At 40.8% G+C, this 22,462-nt stretch overlaps 2 protein-coding genes across 13 annotated transcripts in view; one reads left to right on the forward strand and one right to left on the reverse strand.

The window, feature by feature from the left end:
* The window catches only part of ARK2N (arkadia (RNF111) N-terminal like PKA signaling regulator 2N), a 107,401-nt gene that overhangs the window by 35,523 nt on the left and 49,416 nt on the right, over positions 1–22,462 (reverse strand). For 11 of the 12 annotated variants that reach the window (XM_070050262.1, XM_070050258.1, XM_070050263.1 and 8 more), the window contains one exon: positions 12,144–12,927. In XM_070050262.1, coding sequence (XP_069906363.1) covers positions 12,144–12,858 — 715 coding nt within the window. In that variant the 5' untranslated portion in view covers positions 12,859–12,927. Of the gene's footprint in view, positions 1–12,143; positions 12,928–19,881; positions 19,994–22,462 lie in introns of all 12 variants that reach the window. The other variant, XM_070050264.1, reaches the window with a different exon arrangement.
* Positions 492–2,714, forward strand: LOC138843206 (large ribosomal subunit protein uL6). The gene has a single exon (XM_070050265.1). The coding sequence runs from the start codon at positions 2,039–2,041 to the stop codon at positions 2,615–2,617; it is 579 nt and encodes a 192-aa protein (XP_069906366.1). The 5' UTR covers positions 492–2,038; the 3' UTR covers positions 2,618–2,714.

Consider the following 22,462-nt stretch of genomic DNA (forward strand, 5'->3'; position numbering starts at 1 on the left):
TTGGATTCATTCATTGAGGGTCCTGGCATGTATCACATCCCTCACACATAAGGGAGGACTACTGTGCTATTTTTCTCAAGCTTGAAACCATACTCCATTCTAGTTTGCTTTCCTTATAAGTATCTTGTAAATTAACTGCAGAGTGAATACTCAAAAAAAAAATGTATTCTCCCTGTATTTAAGTGCTATTTAATATTATCGTTCATAAAGACAAGCAGCAAATTAATTCTTTAAATGACATACAGAGGGGCGGGTGCTGTGGTGTAGTGGGTAAAGCTAGCACTGCACATATAGGCACATTTCACACATGAGCACCGGTTTGAGTCCCAGCTGCTCTACTTCCGATCCAGCTCTCTGCTATGGCCTGGGGAAACAGCAGAAGATGGCCCAAGTCCTTGGATCCCTGCACTCACATTGGAGACCTGGAGGAAGCTCCTGGCTCCTGGCTTCAGATTGACACAGCTCCGGTCAATGTGGCCAACTGGGGAGTGAACCAGTGGATGAAAGATCTACCTCTCTCTCTGCCTCTCCTTCTCTCTCTGTATAACTTTGACTTTCAAATAAATAAATCTTTTTAAAAAATGACATATGGAAGAATGATATAAAAACATTCATCTAGAACATTCATTCAGGAACTTCATGGTGGCATAAACTAGTTGATTTCCCAAAAAGAATCAGAAGGGAATCTGGTTGAACTCTGTAATTAACACACAATTATTCTTAGGTGTTTAAATTTAACTGAAAAGTGATCCCTGTTAGGAATTTGGAAAACATTATGCTGAGTGAAATAAGCCAATCCCAAAGGGACAAATACCACATGTTCTCCCTGATAGGTGACAACTAACTGAGCACCAAAAAGGAAACCTGTTAAAGTGAAATGAACACTATGAGAAACGGTGACTTGATCAGCCCTCGTCCTGATTGTTGATGAACAACTTAATATGTTATCCCTCTTAGTATTTTTGTTTGTTTGTTCTACTTAATACTTTTGGTTGAATACTGTCATCAATACACAATTATTCTTAAGTGCTGAAACTTAACTGAAAAGTGATCGCTGTTAAATATAAGAGTGGGAATAAGAGAGGGAAGAGATGTGCAATTCGGGACATGCTCAAGCTGACTTACCTCAAACGGTAGAGTTAGAAACATACCAGGGGACTCCAATTCAATCCCATCAAGGTGGCATGTACCAATGCCATCTCACTAGTCCCAGTGATCAATTTCTGTTCACAATTGATCATAATGATAGGACTAAGAACCAAAGGGATCACATAAACAAGAATAGTGTCTGCAAATACTAGCTGATAGAATAAAAAAGGGAGAGAATGATCCAACATGGGAAGTGAGATACACAGCAGACCCATAGAATGGCAGATGTCCTAAACAGCACTCTGGCCTCAGAATCAGCCCTTAAGGCATGCGGATCCGGCTGAAAAGCCCATGAGAGTATTTCAGGCATGGAAAGCCAAGACACTCTGGGGAAAAAAAACAAAAACCTAAATGAAAGATCTCTGTGAGTGAGATCCCAGTGGAAAGAACGGGTCATCAAAGAAGGAGGTACCTTTCTCTGAAGGGAGGAGAGAACTTCCACTTTGACCATGGCCTTGTCTAAATATGATCAGAGTCAGTGAACTCAGGGGGCTTCCATAGCCTTGGCAGCTCATGACAAGAGCCTAGGGTGATTACTGATGCCATAAACAAGAGTGTCAATTGGTTAAGTCAACAATAGGAGTCACTGTGCACTTACTCCTCATGTAGGATCTTTGTCCTTAGTGTGCTGTACATTGAGATTTAATGCTATAACTAGTACTCAAACAGTATTTTTCACTTTATGTTTCTGTGTGGGAGCAAACTGTTGCAATCTTTACTTAATGTATGCTAAACTGATCTTCTGTATATAAAGAGAATAGAAAATGAATCTTGATGTGAATGGAAGGGGAGAGGGAGTGGGAAAGGGGAGGGTTGCGGGTGGGAGGGACGTTATGGGGGGAAGCCATTGTAATCCATATTCTGGCTCTTTGCCGCATCTACTGCGAGAATGAAGACCATTCTCAGCAATCAGACGGTCGACATCCCAGAAAATGTCGACATCAGTCTGAAGGGGCGCACAGTCATTGTGAAGGGGCCCAGAGGAACCCTGCGGAGGGACTTCAATCACATCAATGTGGAACTCAGTCTCCTGGGAAAGAAAAAGAAGAGGCTCCGGGTTGACAAATGGTGGGGAAATAGAAAGGAACTGGCAACTGTTCGCACGATCTGTAGTCACGTACAGAATATGATCAAGGGGGTTACACTGGGCTTCCGATACAAGATGAGGTCAGTGTATGCTCACTTCCCCATCAACGTGGTTATTCAAGAGAATGGGTCTCTTGTTGAAATTAGAAATTTCTTGGGTGAAAAGTACATCCGAAGGGTTCGGATGAGGCCAGGTGTTGCCTGTTCAGTGTCTCAAGCCCAGAAAGATGAATTAGTGCTTGAAGGAAATGACATTGAACTTGTTTCAAATTCAGCTGCTTTGATTCAGCAGGCAACAACAGTTAAAAATAAAGATATCAGAAAATTTTTGGATGGTATCTATGTCTCTGAAAAAGGAACAGTTCAACAGGCTGATGAATAAGACCTAAAAGTTATCCGGCTGCAGAAACAAGAACCCAGATTGTGTCTTGTGGTATTTTAATAATGCAATAAAAGATTATTGATTTGAAAAAAAAAAATCCATATTCTGTACTTTGGAAATTTATATTCATTAAATAAAAGTTTAAAAAAAAGGTTTGTAGAGGACAAATGCTTAGAGTTTTTCAAAGAAATAACTATTTACTTATTTGGTTCCACTAAAATTCTCCCAATTTCAAGTTATTTCTGGCATGAAAAAAAAGCATAAAGGAAAGATAACCCCTATTATTATATAAATATGGTTGTATGTCCCAACCACACATAACAAAACTCAAGCTAAATATGTTCTAACACAGCTTTCTATTTTGAGTACCTATTTTTGGGGGTTTTTTTTTGGGGGGGGGGTTGACAGGCAGAGTTAGACAGTGAGAGAGAGAGACAGAGAGAAAGGTCTTCCTTTCCGTTGGTTCACCCCTCAAATGGCTGCTATGGCCGGTGCGCTGCGCCAATCCAAAGCCAGGAGCCAGGTGCTTCCTCCTGGTCTCCCATGTGGGTGCAGGGCCCAAGCACCTGGGCCATCCTCCACTGCCTTCCCAGGCCACAGCAGAGAGCTGGACTGGAAGAGGAGCAACTGGGACAGAACTGGCACCCCAACCAGGACTAGAACCCAGTGTGCCGGCGCCGCAGGTGGTGGATTAGCCAACTGAGCCATGGCACTGGTGAGTACCTATTTTTTAACAAGAAACTGCTTACTATTGTTGTTTTCAAAACACAAAAAAATACAGTGTACAAAAAGAAAACCTTTCGTAAGCAATCCAAAAAGTAGTTAACACAATTTTGTAATAGAGTCAAAGGTTCTGTAATATTTCCATTTTCAGCAACGTTACCTGGAACACTGTTGTTAAGTCTTTGGGACTACTAATGTACTATCAACATTTTTCAAGTCACAGAGGGCCAAGGGCTGCTGTGGTGGCAATACCTGAGAAACAGGCATCTGCATGTAAGCAACTGACTGGATGATAGGGGAAGTTCTTTGGCCAACTAGTTGCATTTTACGTCCCCTGGATCCAAAAGCCCGGTTGTTCTCTTTGCCAGTATCAAGGTTAATGTCTCCATCCATATGCAGAACTTCTCTCTGCCTCCGCATCTCAGAAAAAGCTCATGGCCTCTTCTAGGACACTGCCTATGCAGTTCCCATCACACACAGCACCCCTGTCAAGTAATCCTGGAATTCCCCTGGGTATTCCTTCAGATCCCCCAGCAGGACAGAAGTCAGCTTTAAAGACATTGAGCCCATTTGATAAAACATTATTAGTTCAGAAAAGTGTAGTTTTATTAAAACATACTTACTCAGGAAAATGGCTTAAGCCTTGCTAAGACCAGCCTGACAGATACAGCATTGATAAGCAGCATCTAAATTTATTAACCAAACGAAAGCAATGAATTCCAAGAAAAATAATAAAATGACGAATACAATATTACCATTTCCACAGTTTCAATATATTTGCTTGGAAGCATATATTCTGTTATTACACAACTGACTTATTTATAAAAGAGGTTTCCAATCTTTGCTGAACATGAGAACCTGGACTGGTACCGGGGGTGGCTCCAAGGCATTTGAGATTTGTTTCATTTTAAGCTCCATGGTAATATATAATTTTGATTGAGAACCACTGTGCCATTCAGTATTTTAACTTTCACTTTAAAATTTTTAACACTTGTTTTACTAGCTGCCTTATAATAAATCATTACACAGTAATTCTCAGCTGGTTTTTATCAAAAGTTATTTTAAGTGGGAAAAAAGCCTTAAAGAAAAATCACATAAAAGGTATACAAGAATCTGTGTTATACTTCTGAGTCAGCTTTTACAAACACTGGTCTGTGCAGGGTGTTAAAAGGCACGCCACCGAAACAGAGTTGTGAACAAATCCTATCCTTCCCTGTAGAAAGCACATTAAGCTATTTACACATAACCCTGCATTTTCCAAATATGTGGACACGTGTATGGCTATTAATAGCCAGGAGAAGAGTAGTTTCATAGGATTCCCATTTAGGAACCAAGCTAGACCATATTGGTTTGAGTTTCTCCTAACGCAATTTTACTGAAACCTTCATTCTCTGGGATCTGCTCAGACCACTCTTGGCTGACACTATCTAAAACAGTTTTTCTACCCCACTTGATTTATATTCATCACTTATATCCTGCTTTATTATTATGCACAACATATCCCCACCTGATAGCTTATAATGAATTGTCTGTCTCCTCAAAGAAGATTAGATCATCATGAAAGATTTCTGCATACTAGGTGAAGAAATACTTGCTAAATAATTGAATGTCAGTAAAATCAATCTTGGGCTTATACCATCTCCCAACATCAAGAAGTCTTATAAAGAAGCGTCCTATGAAATGCTCTATAGGGGCTGACACTGTGGGAAAGCAGGTAAAGCCACTGCCTGCAGTGCCAACATCCCATATGGGTGCCAATTCGAGTCCTGGCTGCTCCTCTTCAATCCAGCTCTCTGCTATGGCCTGGGAAAGCAGTAGAAGATGGCCCAAGTCTTTGGGCCCCTGCACCCACGTCGGAGACCAGAAGAAGCTCCCTAGCTCTGGCCATTGTGGTCATTTGGGGAGTGAACCAGCGGATGGAAGACCCCCCCCCCCTCTCTCTCTCTCTCCCTCCCTCCCTCTCCTCTCTCTGTGTAACTCTTTCAAATAAATAAATAAATCTTAAAAAAAAAAAAAAAAAGAAAAGAAAGAAAAATAAATGCTCTAAAGTATGTACCCCATGGAATCTCTGGAATTATGGTTCATTTTTATCATATACTGGCTTTTTATGAAGATGTGAAACAAAGATTTCCCATGTCTTTTTTTTTTTTTTTTTTTTTTGACAGGCAGAGTGGACAGTGAGAGAGAGACAGAGAGAAAGGTCTTCCTTTGCCGTTGGTTCACCCTCCAATGGCCACCACGGCTGGCGCGCTGTGGCCAGTGCACCGCGCTGATCCGATGGCAGGAGCCAAGTGCTTATCCTGGTCTCACATGGGGTGCAGGGCCCAAGCACTTGGGCCATCCTCCACTGCACTCCCGGGCCACAGCAGAGAGCTGGCCTGGAAGAGGGGCAACCGGGACAGAATCTGGCGCCCCGAACAGGACTAGAACCCGGTGTGCCGGCGCCACAACGTGGAGGATTAGCCTAGTGAGCCACGGCGCCGGCTCGATTTCCCATGTCTTAATAACAAGACAGGCTGTCTTTCTCCTGGACAGTAAGAACTTTTTAAGAAGTTGTATCACCCATCTTTAGTGTCCAAATGGCAATTGGACAAATTTGTAGCACAATTCCATCTAGCAAAGAAAATCCTCACATCTTTTCCTGATTACTCTTCCCTTACACTGTCTTCACTTATTAAAAAGCCTTGTTTAAGGGCCGGCACTGTAGCACAGAGTTAGGTTAAGTTCTACTTGCATCCCATATCCAAGTGCCTACTTTGAGTCCTGGCTCCTCCACACTTCCAATCCAGCTTCCTGCTAACACACCTGGGAGGCAGCAGATGATGGCTCAAGAACTTGACTCCAGAAATTTCTGGCTCCTGACACCTGGCTCCAGTTCAGCTCAGGCCTGGCTTGCTACAGATATTTGGGGAGTGAACCAACAATGTCTCTCCCCCTCTCCCTGACACTCTGCTTTTCAAATGAAGAAGAAAAAAAAAAAAAAACTTAAAAAAAAGATTTAAGTCTTGTTTACATGTAGACTTCCTCAAGGACATGCTTCTTCCCCAAAAGATGCTATTTAGCTCATGGAAAAACAAACTACATGGACTCTAAAGAATATTAAACTTTCTTTAAGCCCCATTATAAGTATTGTATAATTCAAACTTTTACGTATAGGACAGGAAATCAGATGGCAACTTTGATCTGACTTGATTTTTGACATTACATATTTCTCAGTGAAAAAAGGAGTATTTAAAAGCTGAGTTCAGAAAATGATGTGAAAACATTTATGCTGGGTAAGATTAAATTGTGGCCTCATAAAGGCTGCTACCAGCAACACACACAGACAGAGAAACACTGAGGCCTTAAAAACAAGAACCAATTACACATGTCAAAACTCATAGAACTTAGAAGACTGAACCCTAACAGCAAACCAAGGACTTGTCAACATAGATTCATCATGCTAACAAAAGCACACTCTGGTGCAGGATATTGATAGTAGGGGAAGCTATGGATATATAGAAGCAGAGGGCATATGAGAACTCTATCTTTTGCTCAATTTTGCTGTGAACTTAAAAACTGCCCTAAATAATGAAGTCTATTTTTAAAAACAAGACCAAGGATCATATTCTCACCTTAAATACACCTGTCCTTTTATTAACACTTAGAAAAATCCTATTTTGAGAAATAGACATATCAAAAGCTAAGTTTATGCTTTTGCATATACAAAGTTAATTTAAGCACTTACTATAATAAATTAGGGAATAATAAGTTAGGGAAAGCTGGTCAAAAATACCTGTTTGAGAGATTCCACAGGTTACCACCAATAAGACTTCACAGCTTGTAAATTTCAGATCCAGGTGTTATAACATTCAGAAAACCAGATTTAAACAATGCATGCTTGTCAAATAATCACTTAAATGAAGTAGAAGGTGCTCATGCTTGTTAATATTGAATGCCATAGTTTATAACTAATATGACTTAAAGAAACTAAACTCTACTTTTTAGAACCTGATACTGATTCACAGTAACAGAACTTGTCAGTGATAACTTATAAACTCCAGTTTCACACAGGTTTTTAACCATGAGAGACTTAACATATCACTGCTTACCTGGGTAGTTCACAGCACTGGCTGCTCATTGTCAAAACCAAGGCAGCTCTAGAAAGATTCCACAGCTCACACCCCAAAGATGTGCACTTAATTTAAGGGCTGCAGTATGGCAGAACAGACATTTTAAATGCTTCCTAGATTATTCTCACATAAAGCCAAATTATAAACTGGACTTTACCTGTCTAGTTTGCATTCATTAGGCTAAAAATACAGTTTTTACCTGATTACTCCATCTCAACATTTTATCATTAATGTGGTTACTAAGTTTTTTAAATAGCTACAAAAACACAACCAGATTACAAAAGGTTTCTAATAAGCACATGGGGCTGTTAGCCATTGAGTCATTACATATTCAGTCTAGGAAAAAGGTCAACTACTGTGCTTCATGGGATTCCTCATGTGGTCTAGAGGTCTTCTACCATTAGCCCCCAGTGCCTAACTTAACATTAAAAAGTTTCCAAATAGTTAAAACACCAACAGGTTACTTATCACAAATTAAGAAGGAAAAATGTGCAAAGAACATGAACAGACTGTTTACCAAAAAAAAAAAAAAAAAAAAAAATCACAAATTTGCCAAACAGGACTTCTCAGCTTCATTAGTGAGCAAGAAATGCAAATTAATCTAGACACAATTCTCCCATCCAATCAGTAAGACTGTCATAAAACAAAATGAAAACCCCAGAATATAATGCATGCACATTAAAATTCCTGGACAGAATAAATATTTTTTTAAAGCAGCACGGCTGGATGTGATGAAGAGCCTTAAATGTTCACACCCTCATAATAGCAAACACTAAAAACAGCCAAAAAGAACATTAGGGAACTTATTTTTTATAGTTAGCTAAAAATAATCCAAAATTCATACACTCTAGGGAGACTACTGCATTTTGGTTACATGCTGAAAATGCCATATTAAGGAGTACGCACTGTGTGTAGTGGGTTATGCTGGTGCTTAGGACACCTGCATTCCTTAAGAGAATGCCTGGAATTGAATCCTGACTCCGTCTCCAATTCTACTTCTTCTTAATGTGCTTGGGAGGCAGCAGATGACAGCCCAAATACTTGGGTCCTGGCCACCCATGCAGGCAGGAGACAGGCTCTTGGTTTCAGCCTGGCTCAGCCCTGAATGTTGCAGGTATTTGGGAAGTGAGCCAGCATATAGAAGATCTCTCCCTCCGTCCCTCCCTGTTGTTCTGCCTTTCAAATAAACAAACAAATCATTTTTTAAAATGAAACATTAAGAGGAAAAGGAAGATTGGTGTATATCTGGTGTGACAAACTTTGTTATATGTTATGGAAGGCAACATGCTGAAATGTTAATTTTAAAAGTTAACAAAAGCTTAATTACAGGTGATTCTAATCTACTTTATGTTCTTCTACTTTAACAAAGCTCTACTACTTTAAAACATCTTTTACATTTCCAAGCAAGAGTCGGTTTGTCAAGTATAATAACCTCTACCACAAAAACTGTGAGGTAAAATGAGAGCTTGTCAGATGTACTTCAGTGCTTTAATATGAATGGTAAGTAATGGGTGCAGAGATTCTGAGGGGCTGAACTGGTCTGGCCTGATCACATGGATTATGAATTCTGATCATCTTTAAACAACTATGTTCAATAGCCTCTCTGACATTCCCTAAAAAATGTAAACCAGCCAAGATAGCCAACTCTTACCTACCATGATGGTAAGGTTGGAGCTTCAACCAGAACAAGCATTTACATAGTGGATCATCACACCACACAAAAGCAGGCCATTATGGCCAAGACAAGGTGAAACTACTACCCTCAGGTTCATTCTATGCTCAATACTATGGAAAAAAGTTACAAGAAAAACTTCTCCACTGTCCTTATACACTGATATATGTATTTGATGTGTTTAGGTAATTAATTTCTTGAAATAAAGTCTAATGGCCAATACTCATAATAAATAACATCAAAATCCTTCCAACAGACCAAAGAATTAGTCTCAAAAGTGATTTTATAGAGAAACTAGCCCCTTCATGAAAAATAACTAATCATAAAATTGCAAAGAGCAAAACATACACATAAAAATCAAAACATAACTCAGATATTTAATGTCTTGAATATTCAAGATAATAATCACATAGTACTTTTACATTAATTCACTATAAAATACTATAAATTTACCATAAAATACTATATATCTGCTCATCTTTAAGTCCCCAAATGAAATTACTGCAACAATTATCTTGATAAATCTCCAAAACCTTCATGGAGAGAACAGTATATTGGTGATACTAAGCTGCCTTTCAGATCATTGCTAACTTAAAAAGAAAATCCATAAACATCTGTTGTGTAGCTATTAAACTCAATTGCTAAGCATAACCATGCATTATGATTCTGTATCAGTATTTGTACTCTTTGAAATAAATGCATTAACTATTAAATTATTTGGAGAACAGGTAGGATGATTTCTCAAACTTTTAAACTGTTGTCAAACAAAAGTCTACAAATAAAGCATTTCTGAATTACTCAATTGGTTGTACCTTGATGAAATAGTATAGTAAGAATCTCAGTTTTTATTTTTACAATTTGTTTCCATTCTGTGTAAACAGCTGGATTCAAATTTTAACACCCAAGAGTTTCCATTAGGTACATCCAGTTTAAGTCCACCTGAATTGTCCCATGTTCATCATTTAACCTATTTTTAGATTTATACAACTTTTCACCGCTCTTGCTATCAGGTTACATGCCCAAGGTCATAATGTAACTCAGGAAACTGAAGTATACATAACTGTTATATTAAAATGCACAATGTCACAATTTTTCAGAGCTAACAATATGAACAGCTGAACTGAAATTCCTAATATTTAAACTGTAGACTGTTTCATCTCTGCTACTACACAAAATTCTAAGATCATTCATGTAAAGGCACCTCCCCAACCTGTGCAGTGCACAGCAGTCACACACAATGGCCCTGCACCTTGACTCACCACTGGATTTTTCACGGTTAACCTTAAAAACTACATATTTTCAAAAACCACATAATCACTAAATGACATGAACAATAAAACTAATTATAGGTTCATATTAATTTACTTTGGTGTTTGGTATACAATTAAGAAAGACAAGAGAGAGACAACTGGTTTTAAACAGTGGTCAAGGTGGTCAATTAGCAAAAATTGTTAGGAAAATCTGAACAAAGCAGCAAAACATACCTAACCTACGTAATATAAGCCAAATAGGGAAAGTGTCTACGAAGACATTTCTCATGCCACCTCTACTAGGGGGTTTTATCTTCAAAGAGAATTTTGTTCATCTACCTTCTCCCTTTCCATAAAGGCAAAGCACTGGGATGGCTACATAAAAACCTGTTTAGTAAGTACTGTTTCAAGAGATCCATCATGATCTTGATTAATAAAATAGAAAAGTATGTAAGAATGCATGAACATTCATATTACATGCCCTAACAGGACTTTTTAAAAAATACTAAGAAACTGTCTTAGAACAACCCTGAAATTTGCTTCTTTCATGAGCCTCACTTACATCCAGTTCAAACTTTTTTAATAGAGAGAAAAACAGTGAAAAGCACTTCTAAACGCTATTTAAAATTTTTAACTAATATACCATATGGATGAGACTTACTATTTGAATGCCTATAAAGTGCTTCGAATCTGATCATTCTTGTTAATTGGGTTTACGTAAGTTTAGTTAGCTATAGGCTTAATTAACCAATATGATTTTTCTTCAAATATTTTTCACTTATCAGCAATATGCTGTCTTCAAGTGTAGACAGAAAACTTTCAGAAAACCAGGGAGAAAATATAGTCACTTAAAAAACCTTTAGAAACCAAAACTTCCCCCTCTTTAAGGTAGCAATACACAAAGCTGCCAAGATGTATGAATTGCCATGTAGTTTACAAAATGTACCTAATCCTAAGAGTTTTTTCAATAAAGAGAATATACCAATTAAGAATCATTCATTATCATCTTTCTTCCTCTATGAAATTTCAAGCCTGCCTTTGTAGTACACAGTACCAAATGTGACAATATAAGGAAAGCAGATGTCAAATATGTGATAAATCACAGATCCCTTTTACCAATGAGAGCTAGAACAAAAAAATTTCTAACAAACTTTTTAAAGCTTGGGGAATTTTTGCCAAAAAAAAACAAACAAACAAAAAAAACACTCTTTTCAATATGAGTGACAACTAGGACAGAAAATGTGAAACAAGGATTACCTGGTTCATCATGCACTAAATCAGGGCAAAAATACATAAAATTCCTTTTTTAGGAGGAACAGTTACTACAAAACTTTAACAAAAGAATGTTTATTTCAGACACCATAAACTTGAGTGCAATGGCTATATAATAAAGGTGCCTATTCCTGAGAACATACTTAGTAATAATGCAGAACAGTAAGTATTAAATCTAAGCAGTGCTTAAAAGGCAATGATGGGAGTTCAGGTAATGTGTTACAGAGAGAGACCTGTGAGAAATAACATTACTTAAAATTAATCTTGTCCCTATTATTAACCTTTTTTTTTTTTTTTGCTAATGTGCTAAAGTGCACTCGAAACCTCAGAACAGGTTTTTAAAATTGGCCATGTCTTTATTTAATAGACTGCAGTCTTCAAATTTACACAGAGCTGCAGGTCGCCTGTACTTTTTCAAGTGTCACTCATCTAACTGAGGCTGACAGCTGAGAAATGTCATCAGGTGCTTTACAGTCAGTTTAAAAAACATCCTCTACCTGGTATCTCTGCAGTGATTGTCTTGCTGCTCCCTGAAACCTCTTCATCATCATCAGATGAGCTTGTGCTTGAGTCACAAGTCAGGTCACTGTCACTGGTACTACTGTCCTGCAGCAGGTTGTACTTCTTCCTCGCAGCAGCCTCCCGTTTCTGCCTCAGTAGTCTGATCCTCTCCTTGTGCTTTTGGCTCCGATGACCTTTAACCTTGGCAACTCGGCCATTCTGTTTATCACTGGATTGCCGGTTTTTCTTGGCAGCCATGGTAGATGTTTCACTTTCAGAACGAGACCGCCTAGACTTGCGCCCAACTGCGGCACCAGACACTCCTGATGGGTCTCCTTCTACTGCCGTTTCTGCCTGGGAGGGTTCATTCTCCTCTGCAGAAGACAATGTATCTGAATCAGCCAGGTGACCACTAGAGGAAGGGGAAAGCATGCAATGATTAGAGGAGTCACTCTCATAAACACGGCCGGCTGTAGGCTTGTCACTCTCTGTGGATGCTAACTGAGACTCAGAAGAGTCCCTTCTCAGTTCCATCAACAAGCAGGGCATTGAAGAAAGAACTGTAGAATCCGTTACGCCATCTTTTGGAACTTGAGATTCCAGTTCTACAGATCCATCTTCCTCCTTGGCCGTCTCTTGTTCAGAGATTTTTGGTGGGACTTCAGACTCAATGAGTTCTTCAACTTTTCCTACTGCCTCCTCCATCTTCATTTCAGAATTTCAAGTTAAATCATGGAGCAAAGTCTAGGAATGATATCAAAGATGCAACAGGAATGCAACCTGCATGAAAACAGACAAAATCAATCAACAGAAATGACAGATTTAATAGATACAACATTCTTACTTTTCTAAATGGCCATAGAGTTACCATTACACAGGCTTTTAAAATATATGTATCTATTATCTCCTGTTTGATTAACAGTAAAATTCAAAGGACTTATTATCAAAAAAACCCTATCAGCATGGTGAGTCAGTGGTATCCAGATGGGGATCCTAAATCCCGGTTAAAGTGCTCAAATTTGAGTCCTACTTCCACTCGCGATTCCAACTTCCCACTAGTGTGCACCCCAGGAGGCAGCAAGTGATGGTTTGTGGCATCAGGTCCTGCCTCCCACATGGGAGACCCAAACTGAGTTCCCAGATCCTGGTGCAGGCCTAGCAGTTGCAGGAAAATGGGGAGTGACCCAGGAAATGGGAGTTCACATGCAGACACTCTCCTCTACCCTCACCTCTGCCTTTAAAATAAATAAGATTTGAAGGTTGGCGGTGGCATGGTGGGTTAGACTGTCACCGCAATGCCAGCATTCCATATGGTACCAGTTAGATTCTCAGCTGCTCCACTTCTGATCCAGCTCCCTGTTAATGTGCCTGGAAAAGCTGCAGAGGACAGCCGAAGTCCTTGGGTCCCTGCACCTAAGTGGGAGACCAAGATGAAGCACCTGGCTACTGCCTTTGGCCTGGACCAGCCCTAGCCATAGCAGACATTTGGGGAGTGAACCAGCAGATGGAAGACTTCTGTGTGTGTGTGTGTGTGTGTGTGTGTGTGTGTGTATGTCTCCTCCCCACTCTGTAACTCTGCCTTCTGAAATAAATAAAATTAATCTAAAAAAAAAAAAAAAGATCTTCAACTACATGCATTTGGCAAAGAAGCAATCAAAGTATCAAACCTGTCTCCATTCCCCTCAGCACTAGTGGCTGTAAGCGGGCATTAGGAAGGAAAGCCACCATCGGCTGTTGCCTTGGTCCTTCCTACTTCCCATGACCCCCCCTCTCAATATACTGAATGTGAATACAGAGTTTACACAGTGTTTTGTTTCATAAACAATGGCCACTAAATACAGTCCAACTACTTTGTGACCCCAGAAAATCTGGTATACTCTATCAATGATTTAAGGAATTTAAAGCACCATACATACATTTTAAACCCTCTCTGCTAAACTTAGAGCCTAACACTGCCACTACCACTATAAGTGATATAATGATAAATAATCATGAAGGAATAGGACATAATCTTTAACTACAAATCTGTGCCTTATATAGTGCAAACTTCATTAACTGGTAAAGGTTTTTCAAAGAACGTTAAGAATGTACAAGGCAAGTAAATACCTCATACCGCACATGTGACATCACATAAGGTAACTATCACGAAGTCCTTTGGTAATAAACATTAATCTAGGGGCCGGTGCCGAGTTCTAGTCCCGGCTGCTCCTCTTCCAGTCCGGCTCTCTGCTGTGGCCCGGGAGGGCAGTGGAGGATGGCCCAAGTGCTTGGGAACCTGCACCCACATGGGAGACCAGGAAGAAGCACCTGGCTCCTGGCTTTGGATCAGCGCAGAGCCGGCCGTGGTGGCCATTTGGGGAGTGAACCAACAGAAGGAAGACCTTTTTCCTCCATCTCTCTCTCACTGTCTATAACTCTACCTGCCAAATAAACTAAAAAAAAAAAAAGAAAAAGAAAAAAAAAAACACACATTAATCTAGAAGATGGCATGCTACTCAGGTGCAATATGGCTTCTCCATCACTTCATTCCACCAAGTTACCTGATGGTTCAATCTATGGTAGACAGAAACTAGAAAACATCTGAAAAATTCTTCCATTTATCTAACACACCAAACCCACTTTTTGCTTAATACAAACACAAATATTCCATATGCCTGTTTGTTTTTCAGACAGCCTTGTTCTCAGCTGCTGACAAAACAAGCATTCTGAGTTTCCTTAATGTATTCATGAAAGCCAGAACATTCAGGGCTCAAGGAGGAATTATTAATTCAAAACAATCCCTTGAAGAACCTATTTCATAAACATATTTATACCATTACTAATATCTGAGTTAAGTGAACATAAGCATAAATATTTTTCCTAACACAAGTAAAAAAGCAGTGTAACACCTCTGAAAGCCAACAGAGGGAGTAAAAGTTCAATCAACAAACTGAAAGCATTAACAATTTAGCATGCTGGCAACACAAACATGAAACAAAATATTCGTATATATAAATATATATATATATATAAAAATTCTCCCAGGTATGAAGAATAAACTCAAAATTTTCTAACAATAAAAATGAGAGTCTATTCTTCTGTAGGGAATCAAGTTACACATTCTGGAATAAAGATTTTTTCCTTAAAATTGAAACATCTGAGAAATACTCAAAATTAATATCAGCCATAAAATACAAAGCATTAAATGTCTCTAATTTTTGAAAGAGGCAACACTGGGCCTTTTCAAATATATAACATCAAAATAAAAAGTAAATTTTTTTTTAATTTATTTGAAGGCAAAGGCAGAGAGAGTAAGAGAGTGAGAGAGGAAGGCTTTCATCTGCTGGTTCACTCCCCAATTGGCCACAACGGCCGTAGCTGTGCAAATCCGAAGCCAGGAGCCAGGAGATTCTTCCAGGTCTCCCACATGGGTGCAGAGGCCCAAGGCCTTGGGCCATCTTCCCCTGCTTTCCCAGGCCATAGCAGAGAGTGGGACTGGAAGTGGAGTAGCCAAGACTTGAAACGGCACCTATATGGGATGCCGGTACTGCAGGCAGTGGCTTTACCTGCTATGCCACAGTGCCGGCCCCTGAAAAGTAAATTTATTAAAATGACCAAAAAACTCCTTCAAAAATTAAGTTATGTGGATAGCGCAAATGAATACATATGCTCTTCCTTGTAAGAAAGTATGACAAGGGCCAGCACTGTGACACATCAGGTTAAGCCACAAGCTGCAGTGCCTACATCCAATATAGATTCCAGTTCCAGTCCTGGCTGCTCCACTTCTGATCCAGCTCCCTGCTAATGCACCTGAGAAAGCAGCAGCAGATGGTCCAAGTCCTTGGGCCCCTGCACTTATATGGGAGATCCAGAAGAAGCTCTTGGCTCCTGGCTTCGGCCTCACCCAGCCCTGGCCATTGTAGCCATGTGGTGAGTGAACCAGTGGACAGAAAATCTTTTTTCCCTGTGTCTCCTCTCTAACTCCGTCTTCCAAATAAATAAATAAATCTTTAAAAAAAGAAAACATGACAATATCAATAACTTCCAGTATGACACATCAATCAAATGATTATCTTTAATTTCAGGTTCATTAAAAGAATTGAATGAGATTTTATTTCTGTTCCCTAAATAAGTAACTAGCGTCATGGTTAAAATCTCTTAAAATATGATCAAATCAATCACAAAATACTAGCAACAATCACAAACAGGACTCCTGTTAGCTGACAATGATATGACCACACAATGTGGCAACTGAGAATGGGAAATCTTTTTATAGTGATATGCAGCAATTCTCATGAGCAAAATTTATGAACAAAAATGGTACAATATAACATTTGTGTAAATAAATAAAATATATTTATATATATGTTTGCCTATAGATGTATGGAAAAGTAAGAAAACAATACTACCAGCTGAAGGAAAAAAAGCAAAAGAAAGAACACTAGTACACAGCTCTATACCCCTTGAATTTTATATCACATACAAAATACATGTAAGGATTATCCATTCAAAAGTCTTTGGAAGAAAAGGGAGCTGTGCTTTTCCTGGCCACGATACCAAACAACTCACTACTTGGGTCAAATTTAGTCAGTGCTTTCTACTAGGTTTTCCACTGTACTGCAATCCTGTTATAAGCAAGTAAATGCAAGAGGGAAAAAATAAGACAAAGTACAGCTCTCTGCTATGGCCTGGGAAAGCAGAAGATGGCCCAAGTCCTTGGGCCCCTGTACCCAGGTGGGAGACCTGGAGGGAAGCTCCTGGCTCCTGTCTTCAGATTGGCACAGCCAACAGGGCTGCAAGGCTCCCCTTGCAGCCAACAGGGGAGTGAACCAGTGGATGGAAGACCTCTCTCTCTCTACCTCTCCCTCTCTACCTCTCCCCTCTCTGTGTAACTCTTTCAAATAAATATTTTTAAAAAAGAAAAAGAAAGTAGAAATATAAGCTTTGACAAAACTTCCTGCAGTGAAATGAAAACTTTAGCAACTTAGCCTTAAACACAGGGAGAAAATATGTCACAAATAAAAATTAACCTTTTGTAGTGATCCCATCCCCCTGAGCTCCTGGTTTATTGTGGAAACAACTTACCTATCCTACCCTTCTGGTGGTTCTTTTTGTTTTATCATGAAAAAGCCAGAAAGGATAAGACTGCAAATCAGGTCTTTTGATGGGTTTTGTCCTCACCTTGTAACTGAATATCATTTTTTTTTCTTCCCCAAAACTGTGCTTAGAAACCCCAATACCAGTGGCCCCTTCCCTTTTCCTCTCTTGGAGCCTGCCTCCATGGCGCTCTGGTGGAGGTCCTTGACTCTAATAAATCTTGCTTTTAATCACAAAAAAAAAAAATTTTAACCTTCCCAAACTTCCAGATTATTTACTCCATATATTGCTTTTGGCCAGTTACCTCCAACTGTTTTGAAAGAAATGGTGGATTTCTCTATAGAAGTAGTCCAATAGCTGGCAGTATAAATTTAAAAAATTGTCAAATGGGAATTACATCATGTAAATGGGATAAAAGGCTTTCAACCTTCTGGGTTAATGGTCACAGTGAATTTATAGTGAAGTACTAAATATACAACATTTTCCCTATTAAAACAGTACCTGGAGCCAGCGCTGTGGCACAGCAGGTTAAGGCCCTTGGCCTGAAGTGCTGGCATCCCATATGGGCGCCAATTCTAGTCTTGGCTGCTCCTCTTCCGATACAGCTCTCTGCTTTGGCCTGGGAAAGCAGTAGAAGATGGCCCAAGTTCTTGGGCCCCTGCACCCATGTGGGAGACCTGGAAGAAGCTCCTGGCTCCTGGCTTTGGATCGGCTCAGCTCCGGCCATTGCGGCCATCTGGGGAGTGAACCAGCGGATGGAAGATCCCCCTCACTGTCTCTCTCTACCTCTTTCTGTAACTCTTTCTAATAAATAAAACAAATCTTAAAAAAAAAAAAAAAAAGTACCTGCCAGTTCAAGTCTTGGCTATACTTTATTTGAAAGACAGAGTTAGAGAGAGAGAGAGAGAGGGAGAGAGAAAGGTCTTCCATCCACTGGTTCACTCCCCAAATCACCGCAATGGCCAGAACTGAGCTGATCCGAAGGCAGGAGCCAGGAGCTTCTTCCGGGTCTCCTACGCAGGTGCAGGGGCCCATGGACTTGGGCCATCTTCCACTGCTTTCCCAGGCCAAAGCAGAGTGCTGGATCGGAAGTGGAGCAGCTGGGACTTGAACTGGCGCCCATATGGGATGCCAGCGCTGCAGGCTGCAGCTTTAACCTGCTGTGCCACAGCGCCGGCCCCCTGGCTCTACTGATCTATCTCCCTGTTAATGCACCTGAGAAAACAGAGGGAGATAATTTGAATCCCTGCCACTCACATGGGAGACCTGGATGGGATCCCAAGCTCCTGGCTTTGCCACAGCTCAGCTCCAGCCATTGCAGTCATTTGGGGAGTGAACCAGCAGATGAAAAATAGCTTTCTCTATCTGCAACTCTGCCTTTCAAATAAAATCAAACTTTAAAAAAATAAATAAATAAAACATCATTTTCCCCCATATTGTTCTTCCTTTCAACCTAAAGATAACCCCTTTCTATACAGGTATTAGAGCTCATCCTTCATTGTTGATTATTCCTTGGATCTTAACAACCTCTTTATACTAAGTTGGACCACTTATTCATTTGTAAAATCTTACTTCCACCTACCACCTCAACCTCACATCTCCCTCTCCAGGTATCAGTCTCTTCTTAAACAAGGTATTTGACCACTTTGTACATGAGATCCAAAACTGATGGGGGTCTCCTCTCATCAGATCAAGGAATCAAATCTGAGTTACTCATGTAGGAGCACCGAATCCAGATTTGTTTCTTCACTACCGTTTAATGGCATAGTTACTAAAGAAATGATAAGGAATCTATCCATTACTCTAGGAATCCTTTCAGACTCCACTGCCAAGGCTATTGTGACACAGTAGCACTCATTGAATTCCCTTGCTTGACTGGTTTTAGACAAGAGGATAGCTTGTAATTGTTTACTGGCTGAACAAGGTAGAGTCTTCATTATTGCTAATATTATTACTATATCCAGATAAATTCTTCTTGGGAATTTAAAAATTATACAAAATAAGAGAACAGCCATATGGCTGTAAAGGGCTCATCCAGTCTCCCGTGGGTTATTTCAATTTAATTAGTTGCCTTTGATTTCTAACTCAAAACCATCCTGCAAATAAGAATTATCATACTATTAACTTTGCTCTGTATCATCCATCCTAAGCTTTTTTTTTTTTTTCCACCTGATAAGTCACAGTAACTCCTAAAAGAGTAATGCTGGCCCAGTGCACTGAAATGACAGCCATCACCTACCAAACACACAAACTAAAACCTGACAACAAAATCCAGACAGATTACCCTGAGAGTCTCTCCTTTTGGCCTCTTTATTGCTCAAATGTGGCTGAAAAAGTTTTTTAACATTGATTCCTAGTTGCTAGTCATTTCCCTCTAAAGTGGGTCCAGTCTAATGAGGATCCCAATAAATAAAAACTTTATTTCAGAATGGCTGATCAGAAATGCTCTTAGAAAAAGGCCTTGGCCGGCGCCGCGGCTCACTAGGCTAATCCTCTGCCTTGCGGCGCCGGCACACCGGGTTCTAGTCCTGGTCGGGGCGCCGGATTCTGTCCCGGTTGCCCCTCTTCCAAGACAGCTCTCTGCTGTGGCCAGGGAGTGCAGTGGAGGATGGCCCAAGTGCTTGGGCCCTGCACCCCATGGGAGACCAGGAGAAGTACCTGGCTCCTGCCATCAGATCAGCGCGGTGCGCTGGCCGCAGCGGCCACTGGAGGGTGAACCAACGGCAAAAGGAAGACCTTTCTTCTCTCTCTCTCTCACTGTCCACTCTGCCTGTTAAAAAAAAAGAAAAAAAAAAAGGCCTTGATCAAAAGTGAGAAATGTGCGAGTTCTATCAATAGTAACATGGATTCAAACTCTAACAAAATAGAACCTGAGAAATAGGAAGGAGAGAGGTCTGGTCCTCATGTTTCCATACCTATGATATGAACTCCTTTAGGCAAGGAATCCCTCAGAACTGCTGCATTCCAGGATGAGCTACTTACCTAAGGGTAGCTGCCTAACAATGGTGATCCCCATCTATGAGTTAACATTAGCTCCTTAAACAAAGCCCTCATAACCATTGCTCTTTGTTTCAAAACAGCTTATGTGAACTTTATCTTGTCTTTAAAAGCTTTCAGGTACCAGTGTTGTTGCCAGGCAGATTAGCCACCGCCTGCAACACCAGCATTCCTATGGGTGCCAGTTCTTGTCCTGGCTGCACCACTTCTCATCCAGCTCCCTGCTACAACCTTTGGGAAAACAGTGGAAGATGGCCCAAGGACTTGGGCTTGTGCACCCATGTGGGAGACCCGGACGGAGTTCCAGGCTCCTGGCTTTGGTTTGGCCACTGCAGCCATTTGGGGAATTATCCAGCAGGAAGGAAGATTACTGTCTCCCAACTTTGCCTTTCAAATAAATAAATCTTTAAAAAAAAAAAAATCCCTTGGGACAGCGCTGTGGTGCAGCAGCTTAATGCCCTGGCCTGAAGTGCATCCCATATGAGGCGCTGATTCGAGACCCGGCTGCTCCACTTCCTATCCAGCTCTCTGCTATGGCCTGGGAAAGCAGAAGATGTCCCAAGCCCTTGGGCCCCTGTACCCGCACAGGAGAATCAGAGAAGTTCCTGGCTCCTGGCTCCGGATCGGCGCAGCTCCAGCCAATTGTGGAGTTGCAGCCAACTGGGGAGTGAACCAGTGGATGGAAGACCTCTCTCTCTCTGCCTCTCCTCTATGTAACTCTTTCAAATAAATAAATAAATCTTTAAAAAAAAAAAAAAAAAAAAAAACAAACCTCTGTCCCTACCCCCACCCCACTGGATGTGCCTATGATCTGCTGTGGCACAAATACCCCAGACTGCAATCCTTTGTTATTCCTGAATTCACTTTTTGCTTTGGAGAATTGGTCTACTGTATGAGACTGACAAGTCCTGCCTCCTTTACAAGTTTCCAGCTTACCCATTTATTCTCCATCTCCACTGTCACCACTCTTTTTTATTTATTTATTTATTTTTTTATTTTATTTTATTTTTTGACAGGCAGAGTGGACAGTGATAGAGAGAGAGACAGAGAGAAAGGTCTTCCTTTGCCATTGGTTCACCCTCTGATGGCCGCCGCGGCCGGCACACCGCGCTGATCCGATGGCAGGAGCCAGGAGCCAGGTGCTTTTCCTGGTCTCCCATGGGGTGCAGGGCCCAAGCACCTGGGCCATCCTCCACTGCACTCCCTGGCCACAGCAGAGAGCTGGTCTGGAAGAGGGGCAACCGGAACAGAATCCGGCGCCCCAACCGGGACTAGAACCTGGTGTGCCGGCGCCGCTAGGCGGAGGATTAGCCTAGTGAGCCGCGGCGCCGGCCCACCACTCTTTTTTTAAAGATAGGATGGGCGCAGATCTGGCTGTTGCAGCCATTTCGGGAGTGAACCATCGGACAGATGACCTCTCTCTCTCCTCACTCTGTGTAACTCTGACTTTCAAATAAATAAATAAATATTTAAAAAAAAAAAAAAAGAATGGTCACAGTGGAGATGGAGAATAAATGGATAAGCTAGAAACCTGTTAAGGAGGTAGGACCTGTCAGTCTCATACAATAGACCAATTCTCCAAAGCAAAGTGAATTCAGGAATAACAGATGTCCTTAGGCCCCTGCACCTGCTTGAAGAACCCAAAGAAGCTCCTGGCTCCTGGCTTCAAATCAGCCCAGCTCCGGCCATTGTAGCCACTTGGGGAGTGAACCAGTGGACAGAAGACCCATCTCTCTCTCTCTCTCTCTCTCTCTCTCTCTCTCTCTCTCTCTCTCTCTCTCTCTCCTTTCAAATAAATAAATAAATCTTAAAAAAAAAAAAAAAAAAAAAAAAAGGAAGTGAAGAAGCCAGAAACACAATAATATGATCCAGGTAATAGTGAGGGTCCACACTCTAAGGGTTACAGCCATGAACATACAGTTGGATGTGCTTCCATTTCCAAGTTCAGCTGTGTAAGTCTAGGTCCAGAGGAGGCAGAAGCTGGAATTACCCAGAATCACAGTGTTGCCAAGCAAACACAACAAAGCAAAAAGAAGCAAGTGTGTGTAAAAGAAGACTATTTTAATAATCAAATCAACAAAGTACAGGGCAGATGTGGTGCATCAGGATAAGTCATTGGAATGCCTGGGTTCAAGCCCTGAATCCAGTTCTAGCTTCCTGCTAATGCTGCACCCTAGGAGGAAACATGTAATGATGGCTCAAGTAGCTGGATCCCGCAACCCACATGAGACCTGGATTGAGT

This window comes from Oryctolagus cuniculus, chromosome 10 (assembly GCF_964237555.1).
Source record: "Oryctolagus cuniculus chromosome 10, mOryCun1.1, whole genome shotgun sequence".
Lineage (NCBI taxonomy): Eukaryota > Metazoa > Chordata > Mammalia > Lagomorpha > Leporidae > Oryctolagus > Oryctolagus cuniculus.